General features: G+C 40.8%; 2 protein-coding genes across 2 annotated transcripts; both read right to left on the reverse strand.

The window, feature by feature from the left end:
• Nucleotides 1-3,014: 3,014 nt before the first annotated feature.
• On the reverse strand, nt 3,015-3,576 carry LOC121510792 (kinesin heavy chain-like). The gene is made up of 3 exons (XM_041789009.1): nt 3,314-3,576; nt 3,163-3,224; nt 3,015-3,086 (listed from the first exon to the last, which is right to left on the reverse strand). Exons 1-3 carry the CDS (start codon nt 3,492-3,494, stop codon nt 3,015-3,017), a joined length of 315 nt encoding a protein of 104 aa, XP_041644943.1. The 5' UTR covers nt 3,495-3,576.
• An 11,096-nt stretch (nt 3,577-14,672) lies between these two features.
• On the reverse strand, nt 14,673-27,722 carry npas4l (neuronal PAS domain protein 4 like). Its single transcript, XM_041790245.1, has 10 exons — nt 27,614-27,722; nt 26,422-26,529; nt 23,913-24,076; nt 21,959-22,107; nt 20,188-20,287; nt 19,809-20,067; nt 19,604-19,713; nt 18,076-18,211; nt 16,858-17,984; nt 14,673-14,774 (listed from the first exon to the last, which is right to left on the reverse strand). The coding sequence occupies exons 2-10, from the start codon at nt 26,520-26,522 to the stop codon at nt 14,746-14,748; spliced, it is 2,175 nt and encodes a 724-aa protein (XP_041646179.1). The 5' UTR covers nt 26,523-26,529; nt 27,614-27,722; the 3' UTR covers nt 14,673-14,745.
• Nucleotides 27,723-28,000: the final 278 nt, after the last annotated feature.

Here is a 28,000-nt window from a genome sequence, read left to right on the forward strand (position 1 = left end):
GCGTGCGCCCTAAAAATTTTGAATGCAGCTCCAAATTATGAACAAATCACTGTATTGTCATTTTCACAGCTCCTCTTTCTGCTCTGCTTGGCTCCGCCACTGTTTCTCTATCTCTCTCTCTCCTGCATGCTTGCAGCCTCACTCCACAGGAGAAAAATGACCGAGTGGCTGAAAGCATTAACTGAATGTTCCAATTATTGGTGATGAAGATCGACCAGAGGAGCAAATAGAGAGCTCAAGATGTGTACAAGTTTGTTTCATCATTTTCATCAATGCTTTTATATCTATTTATATCTCCTCTCAAGTAAGAAAACGGTCTTCAGCAGCAAAGATTGTGGATGGTTGAGATGTTCTACTAAGATGTGAAGTCTCAGAGAAACTACAGTTAGCGTTAGCCTGTGTGTTAGCTCAGTTGGACAGGTAGCTGCCCTGGAATCATGAGGTTGTCGGTTCAAATCTTCTGTGGATTTTTGAAGCTGCTGGTGTAAATCGCTGACTCAGGAGTAAAGAGGACTGCTGGTGTAAATCGCTGACTCAGGAGTAAAGAGGACTGTCATAGAGTTGGAAGCTTGTGGATTTGGTTCTTGGTGTATTTTTAAGTCCAGTCCCCAAAAGCAGAGATCAGATCCTCTGAGAAACATGAACAGGTGTGTGTCTCAGTGGATCAGTGGAAAAGCTGACTGACTGTGAATCAGGAGGTCACAGGTTCAAATCTTACCATGGGTTCATCTGTTTTAAAAGTCTGAGCCCAAATCTAGACTTCAGGAGACCTGGACAGGAGCTGGCCTTTCAAATCTAACCAATGTCTTTAAGTTTTCAAGATTTGAGTCCAAATAAAGAAGGAAAAGCCCCTCTGAGGCTCTGCTGCAGGTCTGGCTCTGTAGCCTAAAGAGATAGTGGACTGACTCAGAGTCTGGAGGTTCCAGGTTCGATCCCCATCTTGGTCTCAGTGAATTTTAAAGCCACATCCTGAACAAAGAGGATAAATACACCAGGAGAAGAGATGGTAGTGTGAAAGGTATGGCGGCAGTGGCACAGAGGACTGGACTAGACCAGTTCTGCAGGGGATGCTGGGGTTCAAACCCCACTGTGGCCGGTACCTGGATCAAGGCATGCCTGATGGAGAAGGGGGGACGCGGCGCGGCGCCCCCCTGGGGAGCTGTCAGAGATGTAAGTAGGGGGTTATGCAACAAAAACGCAGACACAGCTGGAGTTTTACAACATGGAGTCTTTATTTGCATGCATGGATGATCACTGAGCCCTCATGGGGACTTCATCTCCTCCGTTGTACAAACAGGAAATACCTACCACGCTCTCCTCCAGGTCAGGGTACCAAAGTATCATTTATTTTGAAAGGGCATTTGACAGTACAGAAATCAAGAGGAGAGCCAACTTCACTTGTTTTTCGATTCTGGACACAAATCGAAAAATGAGTGAAGTTGGCTGTTCTCTTGATTTCTGTACTGTCAAATGCCCTTTCAAAATAAATGATACTTTGGTACCCTGACCCTCCAGGCCCTTCAGGTCCTCTCTGGTCTGCTCCCTCTGCTCATTCAGCAGCCTGCAAACAAAAACCACATGAACTCACATTCCACATGAATAAACGTACGGATGAGTCCTTTACTCACAGGAGTTTCTGCAGCTTGGCGTCCTTCTCCTGCTCTTCAGTCTTCAGTTTGTGGGAGTCTGACATCAGCCTCTCCTGCTCCAGCAGCAGACCCTGGTTCAGACTGAGAGGAGACGCTCGCTAAGCTCTGATTGGGCGCTTTTTAACGGCAGAGTAACTGGAGAAATGTCAACAAACCACATCAACATAGATTCAGTTTGTTCTTCTGCTTTCTGGATGTTTCTCCAAACAGTTAAAAAAAGGTAGAAGGCGGAACATTTCTGAAAAGACAGAGCTTTACATCAGTGGGTCCCAACCTTTTCCTTTGGGGGTCCCTCTACTCTAAACACTCTAAAGCCCCCAGGACCATCTCTGAGAAATTAAGTTCAAGTCTTGTCACAGACAGTTATCAGTCTAAATGAGTAATGCTCAACGTGTGGCTTCATTTGGATGGTTTGTGGCTCTTTTATGGCTTCATTTTAAATATTTTTCTCCAGAATGATCCATATCAGTCACATTCAGTTTGTTTCCACTCTTATACAGGAGGCTTTAACTGTCAACCTTTATTTTTCTCTTAGTTTTTTTCATTACTCTTATTTCTAATTCTTCTCCCTTTTTTCCCTTTTTTAACACTTTCAATCCATTTTTGCTGCTTTTAGCTCATTTGTGCCTCTTCTTCTTGCCAGTTTTGTAGTTTTTGCCACTTTCATCCTGATTTTTGCTATTTGCAATTCTTTCCCCTTTTTGGCTATCTTTTGTCCGCTTTTCACCCAATTTAAGCTGCTTTTTGACATTAGATGACACTTTTTACCTTTTTGTCACTCTTTGAAGCATTTTGCCCATTTAGTCACTTTACACCAATAATTAACCAAATTTTTGCCACTTTTTGACTATTTAACTCACTTTTCACCATTATTTTACCACATTTTTGCTGCTTTCTGACCGTTTTAATCATCTGTAACTCCTTTTTTCTGATCCACTGTTGCTACTGTTCACATAGTTTTCGCCATTTAATGCCTATTTTTTGCCTATTCACCTTTTTTTTCCTGCTTTTAGCTGTTTAGTCACTTTTCATTCATTTTTGCATCTTTTTGCCCATTTTTGTCATTTTTCACTATTTTTACCACATTTTGCAGCTTTTTGACCAATTTACTTACTTTTATCTATTTTTACCACATTTTTTGCTGCTTTCTGACCATTTTTGTCATCTGCAACTCCTTTTTAATGTCGCTTCTCACCCATTTTTTGCCATTTTATTCCAATTTTGCACCTTTTCACCATTTTTTGCTGCCTTTGGTTGTTTTAATCACTATTCATTCATTTTTACCATATTTCTGCATCTATTTGCCCATTTTAGTCACTTTTCACTATTTATACCATTTTTTCCCTGCTTTATGTCTATTTATGTCTATTTAGGAGCACCCAACATCAGTGGGCTCAGCTGTTTGTGGTGAGCCTCTCTGTGGTTCTCCAGAGTTTTCTGTGTCACACAGAAAAACATTCAGCTATTTCACATTTCTGTAACAGAGACTCTCAGTGGCGTGTTTCCTCCTCACCTTTATGTCCCCATGGTGTCTGCAGATGTCCTTCTCCTCTCCTGACATCTCGTGTCTTTTCTCTGATGAAAAACAAAGAGGAAAGTTCCATCAAGTTAGCCTGTTTTTACTTGAGCTAAGATGTTTTAATGGTTAATATAAATGTGCGAACCGTGAGCCTGCAGCTTAGCGGTCAGAGCGTCCTGGCTCTCCTCCAGCTGTCTCTTCTTCTGCTCCACGTTCTGCATGTAGTCCATCAGAGACTTGATCTTGGCCTGGTGCTGCACAGACCGCACAAAGATGTGCCGTTTGTTTGTGCTGCTCACTTCCTGCAAACGTTTATATGTTCCCATTTTTTAAATATCTATTTATTTTGTGGTTGACTGTCACTAGAAAGCAACTCCATCTGTCCACACAAACATTTGTGTGTCAGCCATGTTGGTCTGTTGACACCAGCAGGAGGAAGGAAAGGTGTGCATGCATGTGTTTCATTGTCAGTCACACTGCCACCTACTGGCCTGGCATGTATACTACAGCAGTTTCAGGCACATTAGTGGATCTGATTGACATTTAAACACCAAACCTTAAAAAAAAAAAAAAAAGAAGGGATTCTGTTCTCACAGGATAGTTTTTGTGTAAAAACGGCCGTAGTGATAATCATGCTAAATGTGCTGCTTTTTGACCACAAAAATGAAAATGGCAGACCCCCTGTTTGTTTTACGGCATGGGTTCAAGGCTTTTTAGTAGAACTTAAAATGATGTATAAGCTCAAGAATTCTCAAAATCCTCGGATAATTCTGCTGCAGCGGCTGAATTTTCAAATTACTATAGGGGGCGTTACTGAGCTAAAAAGCCACACCCAGTGACAGTCATCCTATCAATCATCTCGTTTTGTTACTGGGTGTTTTTCTGCCAAGTTTCATGGCTTTACAAGTTTTGTAAGCACTAGATAATTCTACTTCCTGTTACATGGTGAATGAGAAATTGTCACCGCCACACCATTTTAGGTAAGGACTCTTGACCTTCAAATTTGAGTAATACCAACCTTGAGGGATGTGCCTGGGCTAATTTCAGCAGGATTTGGCCAATCTTGTAATAAATGGAAATTTTTTAGGGAGCATCAGCCACTTTTATCACATGATGAAGCATTTCAATGTAAGGGGCCGCCATGGCCACGCCTTTCAACTAATGAGAAATTCCCAAATAACTTTTCTACACCAAAGATGAAGTGGTTTGGATGAATGCCCTCAGACAAGTTTGTTCAAATGCGACCCCTAAAATATGGCTTGTTTTACAAAAAAATTCAAAATGGCCGACTTCCTGTTCGACTTACGATGTAGGTCCACAAATTTGAAGTGGATATCTTGGATAGTTTTTAAGCTGTAGCTTATGCCATAACCCTTGACATTTCCTGTCACCACTAGGTGGAGCTTTGATCTGTAGGAAATATGACCATATGAGTGGGTGCAGGCCATGACCGTCAATATACCTGAGCAATACGAGTCCAATTCAACAATTAATGGCTGAGTTATAAACTACTTCCTGTTTACCAGAGAAATATGCAAATTTGAGGGCTCTCCATGGCCACACCTTTCGACTAATGAGAAAACCCCAATTGACTTTTCATCAGCCATGTCTCATGTAGCTCTGTGCCGAAGTACAAGTCGATCAGATGAAATCCCTCAGAGGAGTTAATCCAGATATGACCCCTGGAAAAGGCCAGAAACAGACCCCTTTTTGTATATTTATTCAAAATTGTGGATTTCCTGTTGGAGATAGAGTGTCGGCCCAAGAGGCTTTTTTGTAGATCTCCCCAAGCCGCACCTACACACAAAATGTCATGAATCTACAACAAAGTCAAAGGAGGGGGCTTTAACTTTGAAAACTGTTAGGGGGCGCTATTTTTGCAATTCTGAATTTTCATGTTGGAGACCAAAAAAATATCATAATTTCCATGAGACCGGATGTACGTGCAAAGTTTCCCACGAATTCAGAAATGTTAAGGGTCTCAAAAGTCCATGCAATGACGGCAAATGTGTAAGTAAAATAATCCAAGCAAATACAATTACCGGTAGCCACTCGTGCCACTCCCTGCTCGGGCCCTAAAAAATATAAAAATAAGTACAAGGTGGCAAATAATGGTCAAACAGTGGCAGGAAAGTGGCAACAAGACGCAAAAAGGGGCAAAGTAGGCATAAAATGGAAAAAAGTGGGTGAAAAGTGGAAAATCAGGGAGAAAAAGTGGAAGAATAGGGCAGTAAAAACATGGCAAAAATGGGTGAGAAGTTACCAAAAAATAAGTTACAGGTGGCAAAAAATGGCCAAATAGCAGCAAAAAAAAATGGCAAAATGAGTGTAAAAGTGACTGAAATGGGCAAAAATGGGGGAAAATGGTCAAAAAGCAGCGAGTGGCAAGAATGCTGAAAACAGTGGGATTTAACGGCAAAACTTGGCTTAATTGGGCAAAAAGTGGCAAAAAATTGCAAATAGCAGGATAAGAGAGGCAAAAACAGTTGGCAAAAATGGGATAGAAGTAGTAAAATTGAGCAAAAAGAGATAGTAAAAGTAAAAGTGGGCTTCAAGCAGTAAAAATTGATTAAAAGTAGCAAAAAAAAATGAAAAAAGGCAAAAATTTGCAAATAAGGGCAATGGAAATGTACAGACAAAGAATAAAGGTTGAAAATGAAAGCCCACTGTATTAATGTGGGGATTCAAACTGTTTAATGTAACTTCCAAGGGATAATTTCTGAGGTCATAGTTTCTCTTTATAAAGGTTTTCTGGGGGGTTTATATTTTAAATTAAGACATAGAAGAGCCACAAATCATCACAAAAGAGCCACATGTGGCTCCAGAGTCTCACGCTGAGTATCGCTGACGTAGACAGAACAGGAGACAACTTCAATGACATGCATGCCAGACTGTCCACGTCCTGTCTTATCCACCAAAGGCTGTAGGAAATATTAGACAAAGCCTGAGAGATGTCAGTCTTTGGTTACTGAAAGGAGCTTTTCAGTCCAATCCACAGTGGCTGCCTTACTGTAAACTTTAGATCAACTAAAGCCTGGTATGCACTCTGATTTGGGGCTGATGAAGTAAATGAGAGAGGCAGGCTAAGGATCAGTGAGACGAAGAGAAGAGGTTCCTGCTCTGCTGAACTAAGACCCTGTCCACGTGGAGATGAAAACGAAATATTGCCGTTTCATTTTGAAAAAGTTTTCTGTAAAGACAGGATCGTTTCAGGAAATATCCACGTAAGCATGAAACCAGTGGAAACGACTGAAAACGCTGTAGTGCTTAATGCCAAGCCTGTCTGTAACGCTGTGTTGCTGCCATGGAAATGCACCAAAAGAGAGGTGAACATCACAGAAAACTGACACAAACTTTCTTCTAGTTGACCTTCTGGTTGTTCTCTGCGTTGGATTTAAGAGCATATGGTGTGTGCGTTTCGTGGTGGTGGTAAAGGAGCATCAGATTTTGCTGTTAAAGCCATAACAAGCTCAGTAGCTTCTGCAGCATGAACACAACCGTGTAGTCTGCTCTTATTGTTTTGGCCGGACCCACACAGGCGCCTTAAGGGAGTTACGCAGTGTGTGATGTTATCGTTTCAAGAAAGATGTGGGCAGCCGTCCACACGGAGACGAAACGGTAGTCGTTTACGGATTTATGCACTCTGGGACCCGTTTTCAAAAAGTATCATCTACAGTCACCCAAAACGCCGTTTCTGTGTGGATGACACGCCAATACGGCAAAAAACTTTTGCGTATACTCCTGAATTCGTCTCCGTGTGGTTGGGGCCTAAAACAAGTGTAGGACTACATGAACTATGTTGAGTCCAAAGCATTGGTGCTTTCATTTGGACTGGTGGGAGATTGCATCAGAGTGGAGCGGCACTGAAATCTTTGTTTTAAATTGGTTTCATAGGCATCAGATGTTTTGGCACTGGTGCCACGTTGGTACCTGATTTTGGTACTCATCCCTGAATATCAGCAGGCCTAATCTGACCAACATAAATCCTACTGCTGTACGCTAAGGAAAGGAGAAAAATGAACCACACACAGACTGAAAAGAAGGCAGAGTTAGGTTAACACGCTCAGGTCTCATTCATGACAGCGAGCGACGCCTCGCCGTGACCTTGGCGGCTATCATCTCTGTTACCGCTTCAATCTGCCCAGCAGTCTCAGAGCTAAACAGACACACATTCTTCGCTGGACGGCCCCCCACATCTCCATCTATCAGAATGAGTGTAAACCCCCAGATAAGCCCGGCCGCAGTGACAATAAAAGCATGAAGCCTGTAAATAAACGAAGGCAGAGCCGAGCCACCTGAGGCCCCGTCGCCAGAAATCAGCCCGCTTCAATCTGCGGGTTTTTCTCTCTCTGCAGGTAAATGAGGTAATCATCTGTGAGATCCACAGGAGAGGCCGCAGATAAAGAGCCGGCTGCTTGTGGGAGGCTCGGCTTTGAAAAGAATCCATCCATGAGCCGCTGAGTTTTTACGCCGCTGATGCTCTTCTCCCTCTGCATCCGCCCCGCAGACATCCACTGGAGAAACGGCGAGGAGCTGCTGACGGAGGAGACATGACAGTTTATTTTCTGTTTCTCTTTTGTCAGTCTGACTCACTGCTATCATCTGAAGTATCACTGCTGCTCTCAGATCTCTGATAGGAATCACAGGAGCACCCACACGCATTTCTTCATCGCTGAACTCCACCGCTCCCCAGAGGCAGATTGTGTTAATTTAATCTGCAGTGATCTTAATTTAATCTGAGGGAGGCAGGAGAGCTGCTGTGTAATTAAATGACACATTAACCAGCGTTACAGAGATTACATCAGTGTTTATATTCAGGTTTATATATCTATACATGTATTTTATGTATGCTGAGGTCAGGCCGTATAATCTAAATGGCCCTCAGTCCTTTTCACTGACCAACAGCAGCGTCTTTAAATGAAATTAAATATGACGCCGTTTCAAACATGAAGGCTGTGCTTGAATCAGATCGCATCCTGACCAGGGGAGGAGCTTGTAGCTTCAGCCTCAGAACGCTGAAGAAGACCACGAGTCAAAAACGCGTCCTCTGTGCTGTGCCTAAATAGAACTGTTTAAAAAGTCTACATGAAGTGCCTCCTTCTCTGAGGGCTCTTATTAGTAGGGTGCTCCTTTTATGCTTTCTTTGTGATCTAAATAGCAAACTTTAATTTTGGACCAGTGCCACTGAAAAAGTGGGTGGCACTGTTGAGCTACATCCAAGCAGCCATTGGTTTATAAAGCAACTCACATTAAAACTAACTCCTGCAAACTCGTGAGAGAGCCAGATGGCAGAGGAGCCAAAACATCTTTTCCCTCATGCAAAGCTTTCAGCGTGGCTCTTTGCTCTTTATTTGTGGCTCAGTTCTGATAAAACTGCCACTACACTAAAGCTACATCTGAGCTAATCACCTAAGGAAGCCATTGCTATCAGCTTCCAGTTCAGTTAAACCCCGCCTACTTCCTTGTGCAATGATCCTGATTGGTCGAAATTGTTTTTTGGGTCTGGCACAAATGTTGTAGCATGATGGATTTGCCTGATGATTGACATCAAGTCTGGCCAATTCCTCTGCTTTGCAAGGTTAGAAACGCCTACATGCTGTTTGGATTTTAAAGAATGTCAGCAACATTTTAGTACTGAAACAAATATGAATGTGTCTTGTCTTTTAATGTTGCCCATGTTTTTGTGCAATTAGTCTTTTTCAAAGCCTCTGCCCTTTTCCAAACACCTAGGGGAGGTTTACCAGATGGACGAGCGAAACAAATCCATCTGGTTTCCCTCGTTTACAATGATGTCGAGTTACAGGATAATAATAAAAAATAATAATAACAGTAAAAAATAAAAACACTACTACTAGTTATAATACATTTAAATAATAATCATGACTAAAGTATAATTACAGATTATTAGCAAAGTTAACAAGATTTTCCTCTGAGAAACAGTCACAAACTCCGGCAAAATGATTTAAAATAATCCACTCAAGATTGACGTTCTCATTTCCCTGAGACAATTTAAGTGTGTGTTATAAAAGATTCCATGTATTTAGAGCACAAAAGTTAAAAGCAGGTTTAAATGTTTAACAGTCCAGTTTTAACATTTCAGTCTGGGTTCAGGACCCAGGGGGTTGCAAGACACAGAGAGGTGGTCTCCAGATGCCCTAAAAAAACCTGAGAATATTTTTTAATAACACTGTTGCCACTTCACACCAATGTGACCAAATGTTAACCCTTTTTCAGCGCTTATTAACACCAGTTTTGCTGATTTTAGCACATATTTGCCACTTAAAACCTATTTTGGTCCATTTCAAACCCTTTCCATCACCTTTTTCTGTATTTCCCCTCACTTCTAAACCAATTCTTGCCACTTTCTGTCTGTTGTTGCCTCTGTTGACCCATTATTGCCTCTATCAACCACTTTTTACACCACTTTCTGCCCATTTTAACCAGTTAACCCATTTTTGCCAGTTTATATCACATTTCCATTCCACCTAATTTCAACAATAATTTTTTTAACTTTAAAGCCATTTCAGCCCTTTTACCACTTTTCTTCATGCCTTTATTAGAGAGAGAGAGGACAGTGGATAGAGTCGGAAACAGGGAAGAGAGTGGGGAGAGACATGCAGGAAGTAGTGCCCCGGGCCGGATTTGAACCCAGGTTGCCTGTGTTCATGGTTCGCACCTTAACCACTCGACTACCGGCGCGCCCAAATTTTTGTCACTTTTAACCCATTTATGCTCTTTAAACATCGAATTTCACCATCTTTTCCACTATTTTTGTCATTATCAACCAATTTTAGGAATTTTTAACCCATTTTAATTGTGTTTTAAACAAAATTTATTGCATTTAAAGAAGACTAAATGACTGAATAAAGATAAATGTTTGTTGATAAGAGTGGTTATTATTCAGGTCAAATATAGAATATGGTTTTCACAGCTTAACTTCACAGTGGACCATGGTTTTGTTGACCCCCATGGGCCCCTAGTTTGGCTGGGTCCCAGAAACCTCCCCCTTTATTCCTCGTTATGGACAGCCTTGTCTCCACATGACTATTTTTGAATGTTCATGGCTGTTCAAGCACCTTCAGGTACAGTGGGGGTCCCTGCACCTTTATTTTGGGGGTCTCGGGCTGAAAAGGTTGAGAATCACTGCTCTAGACGTAAACTAAATGTACTCTTTGTCAGAGTTTTTAGTATCGTATTCTTTGTCTCGTCTTCATCATGGAAACAGAGAAAATGACGAACATTTTTAGTCTGAGTTTTAGTCGACTAAATCAACACTGGTGCAAAGAAAAAAAGCCAACAGGTTAATTAAATCAGAGCACCTCATGGGGCGTTTTATCACCCCCTGGTCATGTTTATAGGCTGTCAGATTTTTTTGCCCTGATTAAGTCTCACAGTAGTGAGTGGGTTCATTTTCTAAAGATGAAGAGGAAGCGCTGCTCCAGCACACGTCTGATCCTGTGATTCTCCTTTATAGCTCCAGTCAAACTGCATCTGTTCTAGGTCTTAGAGAAGCCAGAGAGTTCTCTCGGTGAGTCTGGGTGGATTCCTGCAGTCTCCTCGCTGTGGACGGATGCGTCGGTGTCACGGTGCCTCTGGGAAATCATTAACGTTCCAGGTGACGCCGAGCGCTGCAGGCAGCAGATGTGGGGGACTTGTTAGGAACTTTATCTGCCATTGTACCCTTCGACAGACTTCACTCTTAATTAGGTCTCCGTGGATACTACGAGGCATCTGGGCTGTTTGCTCATGAATGAACTGAATCCTGTCCTTTTGTGCTCCAGCCCCTCACACTCATGAGGAGAGAGAAGAACACTCCTCCTCCTCTTTATTTCTACCTTGTTTAAGTAATATCACACTAATGGCATGCAGATGGCTGAGTCCTGCAGCCTGTTGGAGCTATGACTCCATCTAGTGGCTGTTTTTATGCTGCATGAGGAAACACAAGGCTCTGCATTGCACACACTGCAGCAGCATGAGTGTGAAGCCCCCTGTGAGCTTTTTCTTCCATGCACATTTGTCCTTCTGCAGCCATGTCTCTGTTTATCCATCGGTCCTCGTCTTTGTCTGACTGTTCCTTCATGCATCGACTCTGCAGACGTGTCATTGATTCCTCTGTGCACTGTTTATAAGCTCGCATCGGTCCAGCCGGCCACAATATGTAAAAATCAATGAAGCAGTGAGGAGCTCAGTGGACGATGAGCTGGAAGTTTATCTGAGCACAATCTGATCAGAAACGAGGATAAAAAATACACACTGAAGCCATTTGTTATGAAATTTAAAAAGGCAATTTTACAGCAACAATCAATGTTTCATGACCAATGACTCACTTCTTTGGTGCAATGGGAAGAGCATGTCTCATACAGAGGAGATGAATTCACTCCGCCTCTTGTTGGTCTAAAAAAAAAACAGCTTTCAGATCTTTTTAACGGTTATGCTCGGGCACGGTATTTGGCAATTTCACTCAACTCAATTTTTCGGTAGTTTTTGGAACTGGGTCAGCGCAGGATTAGCCTCAATCTCATCCACATTCAAAGTTGCAAAAGTGGTGGAGAAACAGAGCTGGGAGGCCCAAAGCTGGCAGCACAAAGGCTTCTGCTACAAGTTATTATCACCTCTACAAGATACCTGATGTTGGGATGAAACACTCGAAACTCAAAGGAAAAATGAGGCAGACTTTAAAGTACAACGCCTTAAGATACCAAAGCTGTGACTCAACTATCTTTTGGAGGTTTGCAGACGCAGAGAGACTTCAAAGCAAACATCAGCGACCCTCAGAGCTCCACAGACGAGCATTCTCATTCTCCTCTGGACCCAAAATGAAGAGTCAGAATGAAAAGGACTGATGCAGCCAGTTTCAGAGATCCGTTTTTGTTTTTTGTTTTTTTATAAAAATACACATCAGAGGTTCCCTGTTATTATTTAGAAACACTTTTCCTAATCCAGCCAACAAATATTGCATCAGCTTGATCATAAATGTAGGTCCAGATTAACATGACACCAACGACTTTCAAGTATGCCTCTGGATTGCTGCAGACCCTCCAACATTCATGCCCCTGATTCATGGTGGCATTGTACGGAGGAGTAAGTAGGTAAGTAAATATCTCTGATTTCAGTGATTATAAGAGCATCCCTGTGCTGTGGGAGGATCCAGCAGGAGAAAAAACTTACAATTTAAACCACTATCTACACTATATTGCCAAAAGTATTCGCTCACCTGCCTTGACTCACATATAAACTTAAGTGACATCCCATTCTTAATCCATAGGGTTTAATATGACCTTGGTCCACCCTTTACAGCTATAACAGCTTCAACTCTTCTAGGAAGGCTTTCCACAAGGTTTAGGAGTGTGTTTATGGGAATTTTTGACCATTCTTCCAGAATTGCATTTGTGAGGTCACACACTGATGTTGGACCAGAAGGCCTGGCTCTCAGTCTCCGCTCTAATTCATCCCAAAGGTGTTCTGTGGGGTTCAGGTCAGGACTCTGTGCAGGCCAGTCAAGTTGATCCACACCAAACTCTCTCCTCCATGTCTTTATGGACCTTGCTTTGTGCACTGGTGCACAGTCATGTTGGAACAGGAAGGGGCCATCCCCAAACTGTTCCACAAAGTTGGGAGCATGGAATTGTCCAGAATCTCTTGGTATGCTGAAGCATTCAGAGTTCCTTTGACTTGGAACTAAGGGGCCAAGCCCAGCTCCTGAAGAACAAGCCCACACCATAATCCCCCCTCCACCAAACTTTATACTTGGCACAATGCAGTCAGACAAGTACCGTTCTCCTGGCAACCGCCAAACCCAGACTGGTCCATCAGTTTGCCAGATGGAGAAGTGCGATTGGTCACTCCAGAGAAAGCGTCTCCACCACTGCATCCGACACTTTGCATTACACTTGGTGATGTATGGCTTGGATGCAGCTGTTACCATGGAAACCCATTCCATGAAGCTCTCTACCACTGTTCTTGAGCTAATCTGAAGGCCACATGAAGTTTGGAGGTCTGTAGCCACTGACTCTGCAGAAACTTGTTGACCTCTGCACACTATGACCTCAGCATCCACTTGGTGGCTGAGTTGCTGTCGTTCCCAATGGCTTCCACTTTGTTATAATACCACTGACAGTTGACTGTGGAATATTTAGGAGCCAGGAAATTTCACCACTGGACTTGTTGCACAGGTGGCATCCTATCACAGTACCACGCTTCACTGAGCTCCTGAGAGCGAGCCATTCTTTCACTGATGTTTGTAGAAACAGTCTGCATGCCTAGGTGATGATTTTTTACACCTGTGGACATGGAAGTGATTGGAACACCTGATTTTAATTCTTTTGATGGGTGAGTGAATACTTTTGGCAATATAGTGTATCTATGTCTTTCTGCGGCTGTCGTGTGATGTAAATGTGTTTTTAGGAGATGAGGAATAAATGCTTGATACTGCAGCGCCACCTAGTGGTCAAAGGTAGCTGCTCATGTCCTAAGCTCCGCCTCCGTGTAGGTCACATGACTAAAACTATGAATTGTGCAAACAAGGTCGCAGGCAGAAAGGAAATAACTATTTTGGGCACATCAGACAGACTCAGTGTTTGATTGAGAATCAGCTTTATTGGCATTTTAAGGCTCACTGTGAGGAAAAACATTCAATATTCAGTCATTTACACTTCCAGTACCATTCAAATCATTGGAATGAAACAGTGTGAGTTTAAAACATTTTTAAGACTTCTCAGTGAAAAATAAATAAAAACATGAATAAAAATGGAATGACAGAAGAACTGGAATGTTTTTAAGCACTGCTGAGGTAGATTTAAGGTTACAGTCACGATAAATCTGTGACGGCATCCAGGTATTTTGGCACATTAAGAAAAAAAGACAATAAATGGATATAAAAAATACAACATTTTGTACAAAACACAAAAAACAAATGCTGACAAAGGAATGATGAATGTTCCAGTTTCCTCCTGCAGCTCTGAATGAAGACTTCACTAAAAATGTCTCCGCTCCTCTCCACTCCTCCTGGCAGTGACGCTGATAAAGTGCTCAGTAGTAAACCGTGGTCAGTATCACAGAAAAATATATATACTCCTATTTCAGCGTGTAAAAATAAAGTACCTTTTCATAAAAGACAAGATGCCAGCAGGAAATAAAACTGGGCTGCAGCAAGAAGAAAACACGATGGCTTTAACTCTGCAGAGTTAGTAAAAATGTCCTTAACATCTCTCGTTCTTCACTAACATGGACGAGCACACCTTCATAACGCTGCTGATCTAAACCAGACAAACTGGAGCAGGCAGTGAGGGCAAGAAAAAAAATAAAGAAACCAAGGCATCTATCTATGAAAAAGTCCTAAACTCAATTATTTTTGCTCGATTAAACTTCCAGGCATGTCACCATCCAGGAAGTTTTCTTCTAACCCTGCTCTGATAAAGAACAGCAGAATAAAGCTGTTTTAAACCTTTGTTCTGTTAAGACTCATGCCTAGCTGCCTTTTTAATGAGTACCAGGCCCTTAAAGGGTTAAATCCAGCACAGGTAGACTTCTCTGACAATATGTCATACAGGAGGAGGTGCAGTAAGTCACAGACTTATGTCAGTAGAGGTTTTCTTCAGCCAGGGCATCTGGAAGGAGACAGACGACAGCGTTAGTTACGTGTAGTTTTAGATTAAAGGCTCAGAGTCTGACACAGACCTGCATTCATTTATTCAGACTTTCTGCACTTCCTCTTGAAGCTAACAGACAAAGACCAAAGGTGTTGAGCTCTAGGATAATCAGGGGTCTGTGTGAGACAGCGCTCTCTAGAGGAGGGTTGTTTTAACATCCACTCTTTACAGATGCTCAGGAGAGTTTGAGTAGCCGGGGTGTAAAATCAGCAGTCCTCTGATACGAGACGATTATTTAGACTAACTAACTTGGACTTCACCAAAAGGACAAATGGCTGCGTTTAAGTTAATCTTTATTTAATGTTTCAGTGGAAATGTTGAGTTCATTTCTAACAATTAAGGGCTGATTAACACATTTTATAAAACAAGAATGATCGACTGATTGATCGATTGATTGATCAATCATTGTTGAGATAGCCACAATTCATAACATAAGTTATCTCAAGACACTTTACAAAGAGGGCAGGTCTAGAGTTAGAGCATAATGATAGAAAAAAATATAATAATAATAATAATAACGTTAATACTAATATTGACAGAACTATTATTAATAATAATAACGTTAATACTAATATTGACAGAACTATTAATAATAATAATAATAATAATAATAACAATAATACTAATATTAACAGAACTATTATTAATAATAATAATAATAGAAATGATAATACTAATATTAAATGAACTATTTATAATAATGATAATAACAATAATACTAATATTAACAGAACTATTATTAATAATAATAATAATAATAACAATAATACTAATATTAAATGAACTATTTATAATAATGATAATAACAATAATACTAATATTAAATGAACTATTTATAATAATGATAATAACAATAATACTAATATTAAATGAACTATTTATAATAATGATAATAACAATAATACTAATATTAAATGAACTATTTATAATAATAATAATAACAATAATACTAATATGAAAATGAACTATTTATAATAATGATAATAACAATAATACTAATATTAAGAGAACTATTAATAATAATAATAATAATAATAATAATAATAATAATAATAATCATAGATATTTGTGTTTAAACAGGTTGACTTTAAAGTAGTCAAAACTTAAAGCACCAAACTCTTTTCTTCTAACGGATCTAAAAAATAAATTTGAAACTTTTCTGCTGCCTTTTCTTTATAGATTACTTTAATCACCATTATCATGGTCACCCTGTCCAGGTCTTTAAGGATGGTCTCAAACATGCAGTCATCCAGGATCTGCTCATGCTTCAGAGGAAGAGGAGCAGGGAGGAGCGGGTGAGGAGGCCAATCACACAGGGCAGTAGGCGGGGTCGGGTTTTGAAGCAGGTTCAGGGAGTTGTATGTATCAAAGCTGCTCGCCAGAGACGAGATCTGCTGAGCGATTATGCTGATTTATAGATTACTTTAATTACTTCTAAATCTGTTTTGAATACATTTACACACACGTCATTATTGCATTATGTCAGCCATTCATACTTTATATTTTAATGTAATGTATAGTCCACGTGTAGTTTAGAGTGACGTTCTGAGACTATAATGAGATTAAAACTGTTTTACATGACTATGCAGTGAAAATTTAGGTTTTTTATTTTTGTTTTCCTATAATCTGGATTTTGATAAATGGAGGGTTAGGACAGGAAGTTTAGTTTTAGTGGATGCTAAGCAGTCTCAGTATGAGAGAAGAAGAGCTTCCGGGCCATTTTTAGGATGCATTTAATGTGAGACGTTGGACTACAGCCAATACATCCAATAAAACCTGTGACCTTTGACCTTTGCCTCTCTGATACAGGCTCTGCAGCTGAACAGACACCACTCACGCTACTTCAGCCATGGGTAGATAAAGAGGAGGAATCATTTTTAATCCTTAAACCATGTTTAATGGAAAAGACGTAAACACGGTCTGCAGGTAAAGATGGAAGGCCGACCCTCAGCGTTTTATCATTTAAACGTATGAACCGACTGTAAACGGGGCAAAAATGAGCCTTCTTCGTGCCAGAGGATGTGTTGTTCAGTAAGATTACCTTGCTGAAGGACTCTCTGCATGTAGTGGTTGAGTTGATGCAACTCAGTGTATTCGCCATGGCGTCCCAGCTGCAAACTGAAGGGGTCCATGAACGTCCCACGGTGCAGCAGCTCCTCCTCCAGCTGATGACTGTGGGACGGTAAACCCAGGCTGGACGTGCTGCTGTTCATGGTCACCATGTCCAGGTCTTTAAGGATGCTCTCCAACATGCAGTCATCCAGGATCTGCTCATGCTTCAGAGGAAGAGGAGCAGGGAGGAGCGGGTGAAGAGGCCAGTCACACAGGGCAGTAGGCGGGGTCGGGTTTTGGAGCGGGTTCAGGGAGTTGTACGTATCAAAGCTGCTCGCCAGAGAGGAGATCTGCTGAGCGAGTATGCTGATCTCGGCCTGCTCCCTGTTGCTGTAGTCACACTCGGAGGAGGACGGAGACTGGTCAGGGGTGAGAAGACTGGAGTTTAGAGGTTCAGGAACATGATGAGAGGGAACAATGCCACCCCCTGCTGGCTGCTGGAGGAGGCTGAAGTCTTCTTGATGCAGAGCACAGTCCACTGAGCCCTCACTCATGTCAGACAGAGACAGGGAGTCTGGAACTAACCGCACATCTGATGCAGGACTTTGGAAACCGTACTGCGGCGATGAAGAGGAGGGGAGAGGAGTGAAGGCGACGAAGTCTGCCTGCTCGAAGGTTTGCTCAGGCGTGGGGACAGAGGGCGAGCGGTGACAGGTGAGTGCTGCCTCGGGGAAGGAGCACTGATCTGTGTATCCGTGCACGTCCACCAGGAGGTCACGGCTGAGCTCGTCGGGCTGCAGAGCGGAGCAGGACGAGGAGGCGGGGCTGTAGGGAGGCGTGAAGACAGCGAGGCTGTCACCGCAGAGAGCAGGTGAGCTGTCGCCTGGGGAGGAGGAGCACGCCACAAAGTAAACGTCTCTGTCCGACTCCCTCCTTGCTTTGGCGCTTTGCTCCTCACTTTGGCTGTCAGACGTCCGCCGCCTTTTAAAGCATTTAGCGCCGCTCTCACTCTGAGTCGGCGTTTGTGGCGTTTGTTGAGCTGTAAAGTGACGGGGCGCTGATGGTTTGAAGGCTTCACTGCTTATCTTCCTCTGCAGAAATCTGGCCTCTGTTTGACTGCAGAAACAAAACAAAGTTTGGGTTTATAACTCTGGAAACTTTCTACCCCGTCATCCGTCCATCCATCGAAAGGCGTTTTTGTTCCTACCTGATGATGAAGTTTGTGCAGCTCACGCCTTGAATCTCAGAGATTTTGTTAGCTTGTATGTAGATCCAGGTCCATGACAGATCTTTTCCCTGCAGCCTGAGCACCATCTCTACCTGGGAGCCTTCGTCTGCATGCACTGGACAGGAGAGAGGGACGAATATTCAGGGGCAGTTCTCACCGCTGGCTCAGCATCTAGCATCATTTTCTATTTCTAGTCAGTGAGAATGTTTATAGAAAAGTTGAGCCAACCCAAGGATGAACTGCTTCAGTTTAGAGGTCAGAGGTCATTAGGCTTCATTGTCAGTCCTTGCTTTCAGCATTAGCACAACAGAAAAGACCCTTAACCAGGGGTGTCAAACTCAATCACAGCAGGGGCCGGATTCCAGATTTAGGTCTAACCTGAGAGCCTAGGGTCAACATTAACCATAAACTGTCAACCTCATTTTCACCAGTGATGAAATATGAAAAAACAGCACTGATGTAATCATTTAGAAATCCAAAAAGTAAAAATGAGAGGTTTAAAAACTCAACATCTGAGATTAAAAAGTCCAACTTATTAGTTCTAAAGGTCAGAACACGATATTAAAAATAGAAAAATAATGTTTTTAAAGAGCAAATATATGAGTAGAAAGTTGAAATCATAAGTTTGGAAGGTCAAAATATTAGATAAAATTAGAAATCATAACTTTAAAAATCAAAATATGACTTAAAATGTAAAAGTCAGGGGTTGAAAATGTCATAATATGAGCTAGAATTCAAAACAATTACTTGGAAATATGACTTAAATTTTAAATTATGAATCTAAAAGGTCAAATTATGATATAAAAAGCCAAAATCACAAATTTAAAATGTCAAAGTATAAGAAAAAATAGAAATCACGAGTTTAAAAGGACTAAATACAGAATCAAAAAGCCAAAACAATGAGCTGAAAAGGTAAAATTATGAGTTAAAATTTAAAAAGTGAATCTAAAAGATAAAAATATGACATATAAAATCCAAATTATGAGTTCAAAGGGTCAAAGATTGAAATAAAAGCCAAAACCACAAGTTTGAGTCATAATCTGAAGATGCAAAATTCTGACTTTTCTAATTTATTACTCTTAACTTTTGGGTTTTTATGGTTTAACAAGGATATTTTGAACTATCAAGGTTAGGTTCACATTTTCATACTGGAGTAAATCTGCCTCATACTGGTGGGCTGGTTAGAATAGAAATATGATCTTGCAGGCCGGGTTTAACCATTCCACGGGCTGATCTGGACCCCAGGCCTTGAGTTTGACACCCCTGCCCTAATCCTTCCTGACCAACCACTTGAGTCATACTCGAGTCCGATTCCTGGACTCGAGTACTACAAGACTGCTCTGTAGTTCTTGACCCCATGCGGGGGCTGTTGAGCATGCTCAGTCCAGTCTAGGTCTGACTGAAGTTGATTTCTGTCAGGCTAGGATGTTTACATGCATTTTATAAGTCCAGTTTTAATTGGACAAACAATAAATCCACTTTTGGATGTAAACATAATGGCACTTACTCAAACCTCGGTGAGATTCTGCACACACGGCCAGATCTTCAGGATGGACCAGACCATACCACGATCGACCAATCAGCTCTTGTGCTGAGTGCCCTAAAAAGAAGGAAACCCTGCGACAAAAAGCCATGAGAATGTGGTCAGCAGACAGAACAGAAACTTAACATTCATAGCGTGTTTAAAGGAGGGTTCGGGGTTCAGGATTTACCCGTCTGAGAGCTGAGTGAAGCTCATATCAGCTCTGTGGACGCTGCTGAAGCTGAGGCAGAAGCGCGAGTCTGACCCCTGCAGACGGTTCACTGTGGGGGTGCAGAGGGCCACAAACAGGGGCTGGCTGCTGGAGGGGGGGCACACCGAGGAGGGGTGAGGAAAAGCCCGGAATCTTCCTCTGACCAGCATGGAGCAGCAGCCACCGTGCTGCAGCTTAAAGGCTCTGGAGGTTTGCATGTGACACACGAAACTCCTCTCTGCAGAAAAACAACGAGAACGCCACATTTTAGAAACTTTAATGAAGAATGTGATGATTTCAAAGTGTTTCAAATGATGCATGAAGAAGTTTTAAAGTGATGAAAAGCTTTATAAGATACCTGGTGATGAGTTATGTTCAGTGTCCAGGTTTAATTTAACCGCATCCACATCTGAGCACTCCACCATGTCATAGAAAGTGTCTCCCTGAAGCACGTCCAGCTGCAGAAATAGAAATGTTTAATCATTCCATTCAACAAATTTAAGACGAGCATGCAGAAAACTTCACTTTACCAGCTTATCAGAGACAAACCAGCCTTTATCATCTACTGTTTTCATGTTTTAACCATGCAAACATTTACTGAGATGGTTTATAACTGACTGGGAGAACCTGAAATAAAATAATTTAGCCTCTATTCCTGTAAACTTTATGTAAGAAATGAGCATCATTCGTTTTACAGTATTAAAATCCTAATTCATCCTCTTACATCTCCTATTCCTTTGAGTTTGCTCTGATTTCCCACCATGCTAAATATCAGTTTCAAACATTTAATATACTAGTGATAATGAAGACGTGTGTTTAAGACTAGGGCTGGGCAATTCATCGCAAATTAGACTGAATCGCAACATGGCCTGCTGCAATATTCTAATCTCAGACAGTGCAATATTTCTTTAACCTGAAATGTGTCAGAATACCAGATGCAGTTTTTTGATGTAGATGTTTTATGCTCTACAGCAGTGTTTCTCAACCCTGCTCAACCAAAGAGCCAAATTGTTGAAAAATACCTTTGCAAGAGCCACAATCTAAGTGGTGAACAGTGACAAAAACAGCCTGAAGTACAATCAAAATAAGTTAAAAGCAGCAAAAATGGTCAAAAAGCAGCAAAAATGGATGAAAAGGGGCGAAAAATGGGAGAAAACGTGAAAAATGGTCAGAAAGTAGCAAAAATAGTCCAAAAATGAGTGAAAAGTGACTAGAATAGGCAAAAAGCAGTAGAGAGTAGCAAAAATCAGCAAAAAAATAGGAAACAAGTAATATATAATGGCAAAAGGTAGCTTTAATGGGCAAAAAGGGACACAAAAATTGTGAAAAAAGGCAAAAATGGGGAAAAAACGTGGCAAAAAGAAGAGGAAAAAAACTGGGGAAAAAGGAAACAAGTGATATTTAATGGCAAAAGGCAGCTTTAATGGGCAAAAAGTGGCAAAAATGGTGAAAAAGTGGCAAAAAATTAGATTACAGTGGAATATATGGGGAAAAAGTGGCAAAAGAAGTTGCAAAATGGCCCCAAAAAAGAAAAAGGGGTATTAAGTGGCATAAGATAGCTGAAATGAGTGAAAAGTGGCAAAAAATGGTAAAATGGCAAAAAAGTTTTTTTAAGGTTTTCTGGGGGATAATATTTCAGATTAAAACATAAAAGAGCCACATGTTGAGTATCACTGCTCTACACCATATGCAAGCAGTTTCTTTTGTGGATTTGTTTTTAACAAAAATCTTACTTTTTTCCCTCATGTGTGTGTTTTTCTTATTCAAAACAAGAATAACAAGAAAAGATATGAATCAAAATGTATTTTCTTTTTTTAAAGTTATTTATTTCTAGTTTTTATTTATATAACATGGTGCTCTTTTTAATAAAGAGTGATTTATTGCTTGTGTTTGTTAAACAACACATAAGATGGGGAACCTAAAAATAATCGCAGATTAAATCAAAATATTGGTAAAAATAATTGCAATTAGATTATTTTAGGGTTGGGTTGGTTCAGCGCTATTTAAGAGTGTCTGCTGCTCATTTAAAGACATGCTAAGCTGGGTTAACTTACATTTTTTTCCTCTCAAACCAACACTGCCCAGAGGTCAACAGTTAGGACAACACTGATATAAACCCACTCACTCACCATAGAGAAGCCCAGATATTCAGCCACATTTTCAGACACATAGACCAGCCTCCCCTGGGCCGTGGTGACCAGGACGAAGCCGTGCAGCGCTGGAAGAAAGGCCTCGTACGGAAGAGAGCAGTTAGACCTCTCAGCTCCCGCAGAGAGTCCTGAGAGAGACGGAGACAAAAATAGGGCTTTAAAAAACAAGGCAGATCAACGTCAGTTTCTCAGATCATTTCTGAAGTAGTGCTTTTGAGTAATAAGTACGAAAATCAAATAGTAGGTTACAGTTATTCTGCAGACAACAAGGTGTATCCTGCCCTGTCATATCACATCGTATTTTCTTGTATCTTTGCACTTTTATCAAATTCAGACGTCAAAATCCATGCAACATACAAATCTCTACTAGCAAGGTAGTGTCTCGTCTCTTATCTTTGCACATGGATTCCACTGGTACCCTTAAATTCATGAATCATCATTTCTAGTCTCATCTCATGCAATCCAATCTCATACCTTAAATCTTTGCACAATAATTCAATTGGAAGGTCAAAATCCATGCTGCACATCTCTAGCAGTACTGTGTAGTATAATGTTTCTTTGAATCACATCTTTTCTCACGGATTAAAGTGGGGGGCCAAAATCCATGCAGCATGGAAATATCTCACAACTGTTTTAAAAATAATATTTGAAGTTTGGTAGTGTTTCTGTTTTATGGATTAATATGTGGGACAAAGTTCCTTAACTCATCACCACCTTTTTGGCTACTTGATAGAGAAATTCATGCTTTAATGTGGCAAATGTCCCACATACGGAGCCAAGCTTCCAAGGGGGCAGTTCAGGTTTGAACCTGATCTGTGGCTTCAAATCTACATGTCATTCCCCACTCTCTCTCTCTCTCTCTCTGATTTCTTAGAATCCTCTGTCCAATGATTGAGGCAAAACACCTAAGAAATACAAAAAACTCTAACAGCTTTGGGCCTGTTACCAAGTTTCAATTCAGCTCTATGCTTGCTCCAGGAGAATTCTGATATTTAGATCAAAGTTATCAAAAACGTTCACAAAAGTTAAACCAATGCAAACTGAAGGTCTAATCCAGTTTCGTCAACTAAAACTAGACTAAAACTAAAACAATTTAGATGACTATGACTGAAACTAAAAGATATTTTGGCAAAAGACTATAACTAAAACTAAATTAAAAACTGCTGTCAAAATTAACACTGAGTCAGAGTCCCCTCAGAAGGTCCGGCCGCCTGGAGGATGCTCAGATGTTTGTACTGATTATTGTTTTCTTTTATTATTTGTGCAGAAAAGTTTTTCATGTAAATTCAAATTCTGACCCACCAGCATCATCTGGACAGCTGTTTTTGTGCAGGACTCTTTCTGATGCAAAGCTGGCATCTTTATATTTTTGCAAAAGTAAGTAGATTTTTCTTTTTTTGTTTAACCTTTAAGTAGCTGTGCACTTTAAGATATAAACATTTGTGGCTGTTTTCTGCATGCATGCTAATCTTTTGCACTATAATTCTTATGAATTTGTCTCATGTCGTGTGCATTAAAACTACTTTACTGGAAACACTTTCTTTTAGGCCTCAGCTGCTCATCACTTTCTGCTTTATTTAAGGGTAAAAACACGCTGACGTAATGTTGCCGTAATCATGATTGCAACACTTGAAATTCTGCAGATTAGCCAGTTGTTTTTCTTGCAGCTTTAAGTGCAAATTTTCCTGAAAAGACTTCACTAACATTAAAACAATAACATTAAAATGCACCAGTTACTAAGCAGTTACACGTGCATTAATTCATACATGATCCAAGCCTTTTCATTGGTTCATATCTCATAATTCATGGCCCTTAAATTCCATTGTGTCAGAAGCTTTAGTGCAGATAACCCTGCAGTAGCTCTACTGTCAGATATGAGTGAGTTTGCAGAGAACTCTGATCAGAACTTTGCAGACTCTTGTCCCAGACTCACCCTGCAGGAGGACGGACTTCCTGATGAAGGTGCAGATGGCGGCCATGGAGTGCAGGTAGCTCAGCCTCTCCTGGTCGTCCCGGCTGATGGGCAGCAGAGCGCGCATGTTCCTGATCTCATGGTTGATGTGGTCCCGCCGGGCTTTGGAGGCTCCTTTAGTGGATCTGTGAGACACCATGGTCACTGAGGTCAGAGGTCTGAGGAAAAGTGGGGAAACAGAACTTTTTCCTACTGCTGAAGTTCAAAAACTCCGCCAGCAGTCATCCTCTTCAAGTGTTAGAGAGAAATAAAGAAGAAGATTTCAGTGCGGGTTTGAATATCAAAGGTTCCTATGGAAACGGCTGATCTGAGCGCGCGCGGAGCAGAGATGAGCCTCTCTCTCTGTCAGCAGCCTGTGTTTGTGTGATCAGGATCTGTCCTGGTTTTATAGCTGTCAGAGCTTCAGCGTGGGCGGCTCACTCACAGGGAGGCCGGCCTTCTGCTGCTCCCTCATTACCTTATAAAGTGGGTGTCCTCTGAGAGCGGCCCCCACGTCACAACCACACTCAGAACACCACAAAAGGACAATTAGATCAGCTAGTATCCATGCATGCTATCAATTAGGATCCATGTAACTACAGCACATAAGCCCAGGGTTGGCTGAGCTCTGTTTTTAAACATTAAAGGGATATTACACCAATTCAACTACTTAAAACTACTTAATTATACACCGCTTTCGCATCATTATGCAAATGAAAATTTTCGCTTATTTTCTTTATTTTTATTTTTTATTTATAAATATTTTTGAACAGTCATTAGCATTTATATTTAGGAAAATAAGAGAAAAATGTCATTTGCATAATAATGTGGAAAGCGGTGTAAAGTCATAAAAATGTCGCCCCTAAAGATAAAAAAAAAAACAAGAGGATCTGTGTAAAGTGAAAATTTGGGGGCAAAAAATAAATTCTAAGGATTAAAAAGCCAGATATTTACAAGGAAAAAATCTCAGAATTTCTGGGTTTATGACGCGTAAATTTACAACAAAAAATGAAATTTTCAAGTTTACAGAGTCTTAAACTTTGACATTAGAGACTAATTTTTTTAAAGTTTTAAAATCCTAAATGTAACATTGTAAAGGCAAAAATTTACAATAAAACCAAACATTAAAAAAGGGTGGATTTTCAACATTTTTTCAACTTTATAATCTTAGAAATACATATTTTTTGTTCACCTAACTTAGGACTGTTTAACCCCAAAAAAACCTTCTTTTTCTTCTTTAATTTTGTTTATTAATAATAATAATAATAATGATAATAATAAGGGCTAGTTTGTACTTAGATCTTTTTTCAAGAACAGTGTCTGTAGGCTTATTATGTTGGGATTTTGTCAATGAAAACTGATGTGTATTTTTTCTATGCGGGTCTTTGGGGGGCTGTGCTTTTCTTGGATACGAGTGTGTTGGGTGTGTGTGTGTGTGTGTGTGGGGGGGGGGGGGGGGCTAAGTCTTTAATTAAATCAGAGCATCTATTTTCTTAAACTATTCTAATCAGCCTCACTGTTAAAACAAAATAAATGTAAATCAGCCATATTAATACATAATCAATAGGTGAATTGATTTTAAATGCACGGAGAAAATGCTGACATATACACAGTGGATAAATATGGATTTCAGTGTTTCTCCTGGATGTCTAACATTCTCAGAGTTTGAGTGGAGGATATGAACACTGCTGCACACTGACACAGCTCTACTTTCATTACACTCAGGTTTTTAGTGGTTCATGCGTCATAAATTATTATTTTAATCGTGATGAAATGTGTCTTATTGGTGGCTGCCATGGTGCCCCCACTGTGACAGACATGACTTGTGTATCATTGCCTTTAAAATTGTGATGTTGAGTCAGAGACAGGGGCGTTAAAGCTGCAGGTAGCTGCTGTTCTGTTGCTGTATCTCAGTCACGGTTACTGCTGCTTACTTGTCCTGGACCTCGGTTATTCTCTGACACCAGCTGCTGGTTCTGCAGTCCAAACGTCCCTTATTCATCTTGGCTGTGGTTGATTTGGGTTAATTTTCATCTCCATGTGGTCCCGTTGTTCTTGGCTTGATTTAGAGCCCCTGATAGTTTTCATCTGGAAATAAAAAGCATCTAACTAAGCCCTACCTTTATTGTTATAACTTCAATACCCTGCTGAGGCTGGACCTTAAACCGGGATGCTTTTATTAAAAGTTTAATAGAACTATCATTAATCAATCTTATATTCATTTTAGAGTCTGATTCTCCATCAAAGCAACTGTAGAGCCAAAGTGAAGCATCTTAGTCTCTGAGTGCAGCTGCAGCATCTTTGTAAACTGCATCATACACACAGGAAGCCTGCTGCAGGCCGGACTAAAGTGGATTAGAGGCTCCCTGTGGAGCAGCACAGCAGGAAGCTGCAGCAGCAGTTAGGACTACATTACACTAAAACAATGGAGTGTTGGTTCAGCCACTAGAGGACCTGAAGAAGACCAGGAGGAGGAGGAGGAGGCACTGACCTGAACCTCCTGCAGGAGGAGCTGCTGGGATCCCCAGGCTGAGGATGAGAGGTGCAGGGAGAGATTAAATGACGTCTGCAGGAGCTGCTCCAGTTCTTCATTTTCACCCTGATGGATAAAGAGAGGATGCAGTTAGTATCAGGTGATTTCTAACTTTGACCCCTTTACCCTTAAATAACTGTCAGTGAGTGTTTACATCATTGTGGAGGAGTGTTGTCCCATTCTTCTTTGCAGAATAGTTTTCATTCAGCCACATTGGAGGCTGAAAAGCCCTCCAGGATTTCCCATGGAGGGCTATGATTTTTAAAAACAGGACCAGGTAGGCTTTTTCCCTTAATAAACAAAATCATCAGTAAAAAAAACTGGCTTTCATGTTTACTCAGGTTATCTTTTCTAATATTAAAATTAGTCTGATGATCTAAAACATTAAAATATGCAGAAAAATAAATAAATCAGTTGACATCATTTATGTAAACAAGACAATACCAGACATTTCTGCAATGAGCAAATCTCTGAAACGCTTTTTCAGAATATAAATGAGCATGCACAGAAAAAACATTAAATTCTGATATTAATAGTAAAATAAAAATAAGTATTTAATTTGTATAATATCTGCAGCACAAGAGGACGGATGAGTGGATGAACGGGTGGATGGATGGATGGATGGATGAATGGACGGATGAATGGATGGATGAACGGGTGGATGGACGGATGGATGGATGGATGAACGGGTGGATGAACGGGTGGATGAACGGGTGGATGGATGGATGGATGAACGGGTGGATGGATGGATGGATGGATGGATGGATGGATGGATGAACGGGTGGATGAAGGGGTGGATGAATGGATGGATGAATGGGTGGATGGATGGATGGATGGATGGATGAATGGATGGATGAAGGGGTGGATGAAGGGGTGGATGAATGGGTGGATGGATGGATGGATGAACGGGTGGATGAAGGGGTGGATGAATGGATGGATGAATGGGTGGATGGATGGATGAATGGATGGATGAACGGGTGGATGAATGGGTGGATGGATGGAAGTGCTTCTCATGAACTGCTCTATTTTCACAAATATAACTTAAAAAAAACTTTAAAACAGCAAAAAGTGAAAGTTCCTTACTAAAAATCTTATAAATACAAACATAAATCATTAAAAAAAAAACAGGTGGCTGTTTTTTTTCTCTTACCTGAGCTCGCTGTGGTCCGATGATGAGAGTTAATCCTCTTCTCTTCTTTTAAAGCCTCAGAGCGACTCCTTTCCTCCAAACCCGCCACTAGGATAGAATAATAAAGAATTATACTGGGATGTGTGATGCCTTGATAAAAAACGATAGACCCAGTTATTTTTAGTGAAGTGTTCTAAAAATAACTGGTGATATCAGACGCAGGAAGTGATGCTGGGATTTACAGTGTGAGCGTGTCAGCTCTGAATTAAAGAAGAGAAAAGTACCGTCATCCTTCAGTGAATCATCTCTGATGTTTTATGTGCATTAACAATAAAATATGGATCATATGATATTCCTGCTCTGATCTTAACGTTGGTTTTTTATTTCTCATTTTGTGTAACAATCAGT

The sequence above is a fragment of the Cheilinus undulatus genome, linkage group 6 (assembly GCF_018320785.1).
Source record: "Cheilinus undulatus linkage group 6, ASM1832078v1, whole genome shotgun sequence".
Taxonomy (NCBI): domain Eukaryota; kingdom Metazoa; phylum Chordata; class Actinopteri; order Labriformes; family Labridae; genus Cheilinus; species Cheilinus undulatus.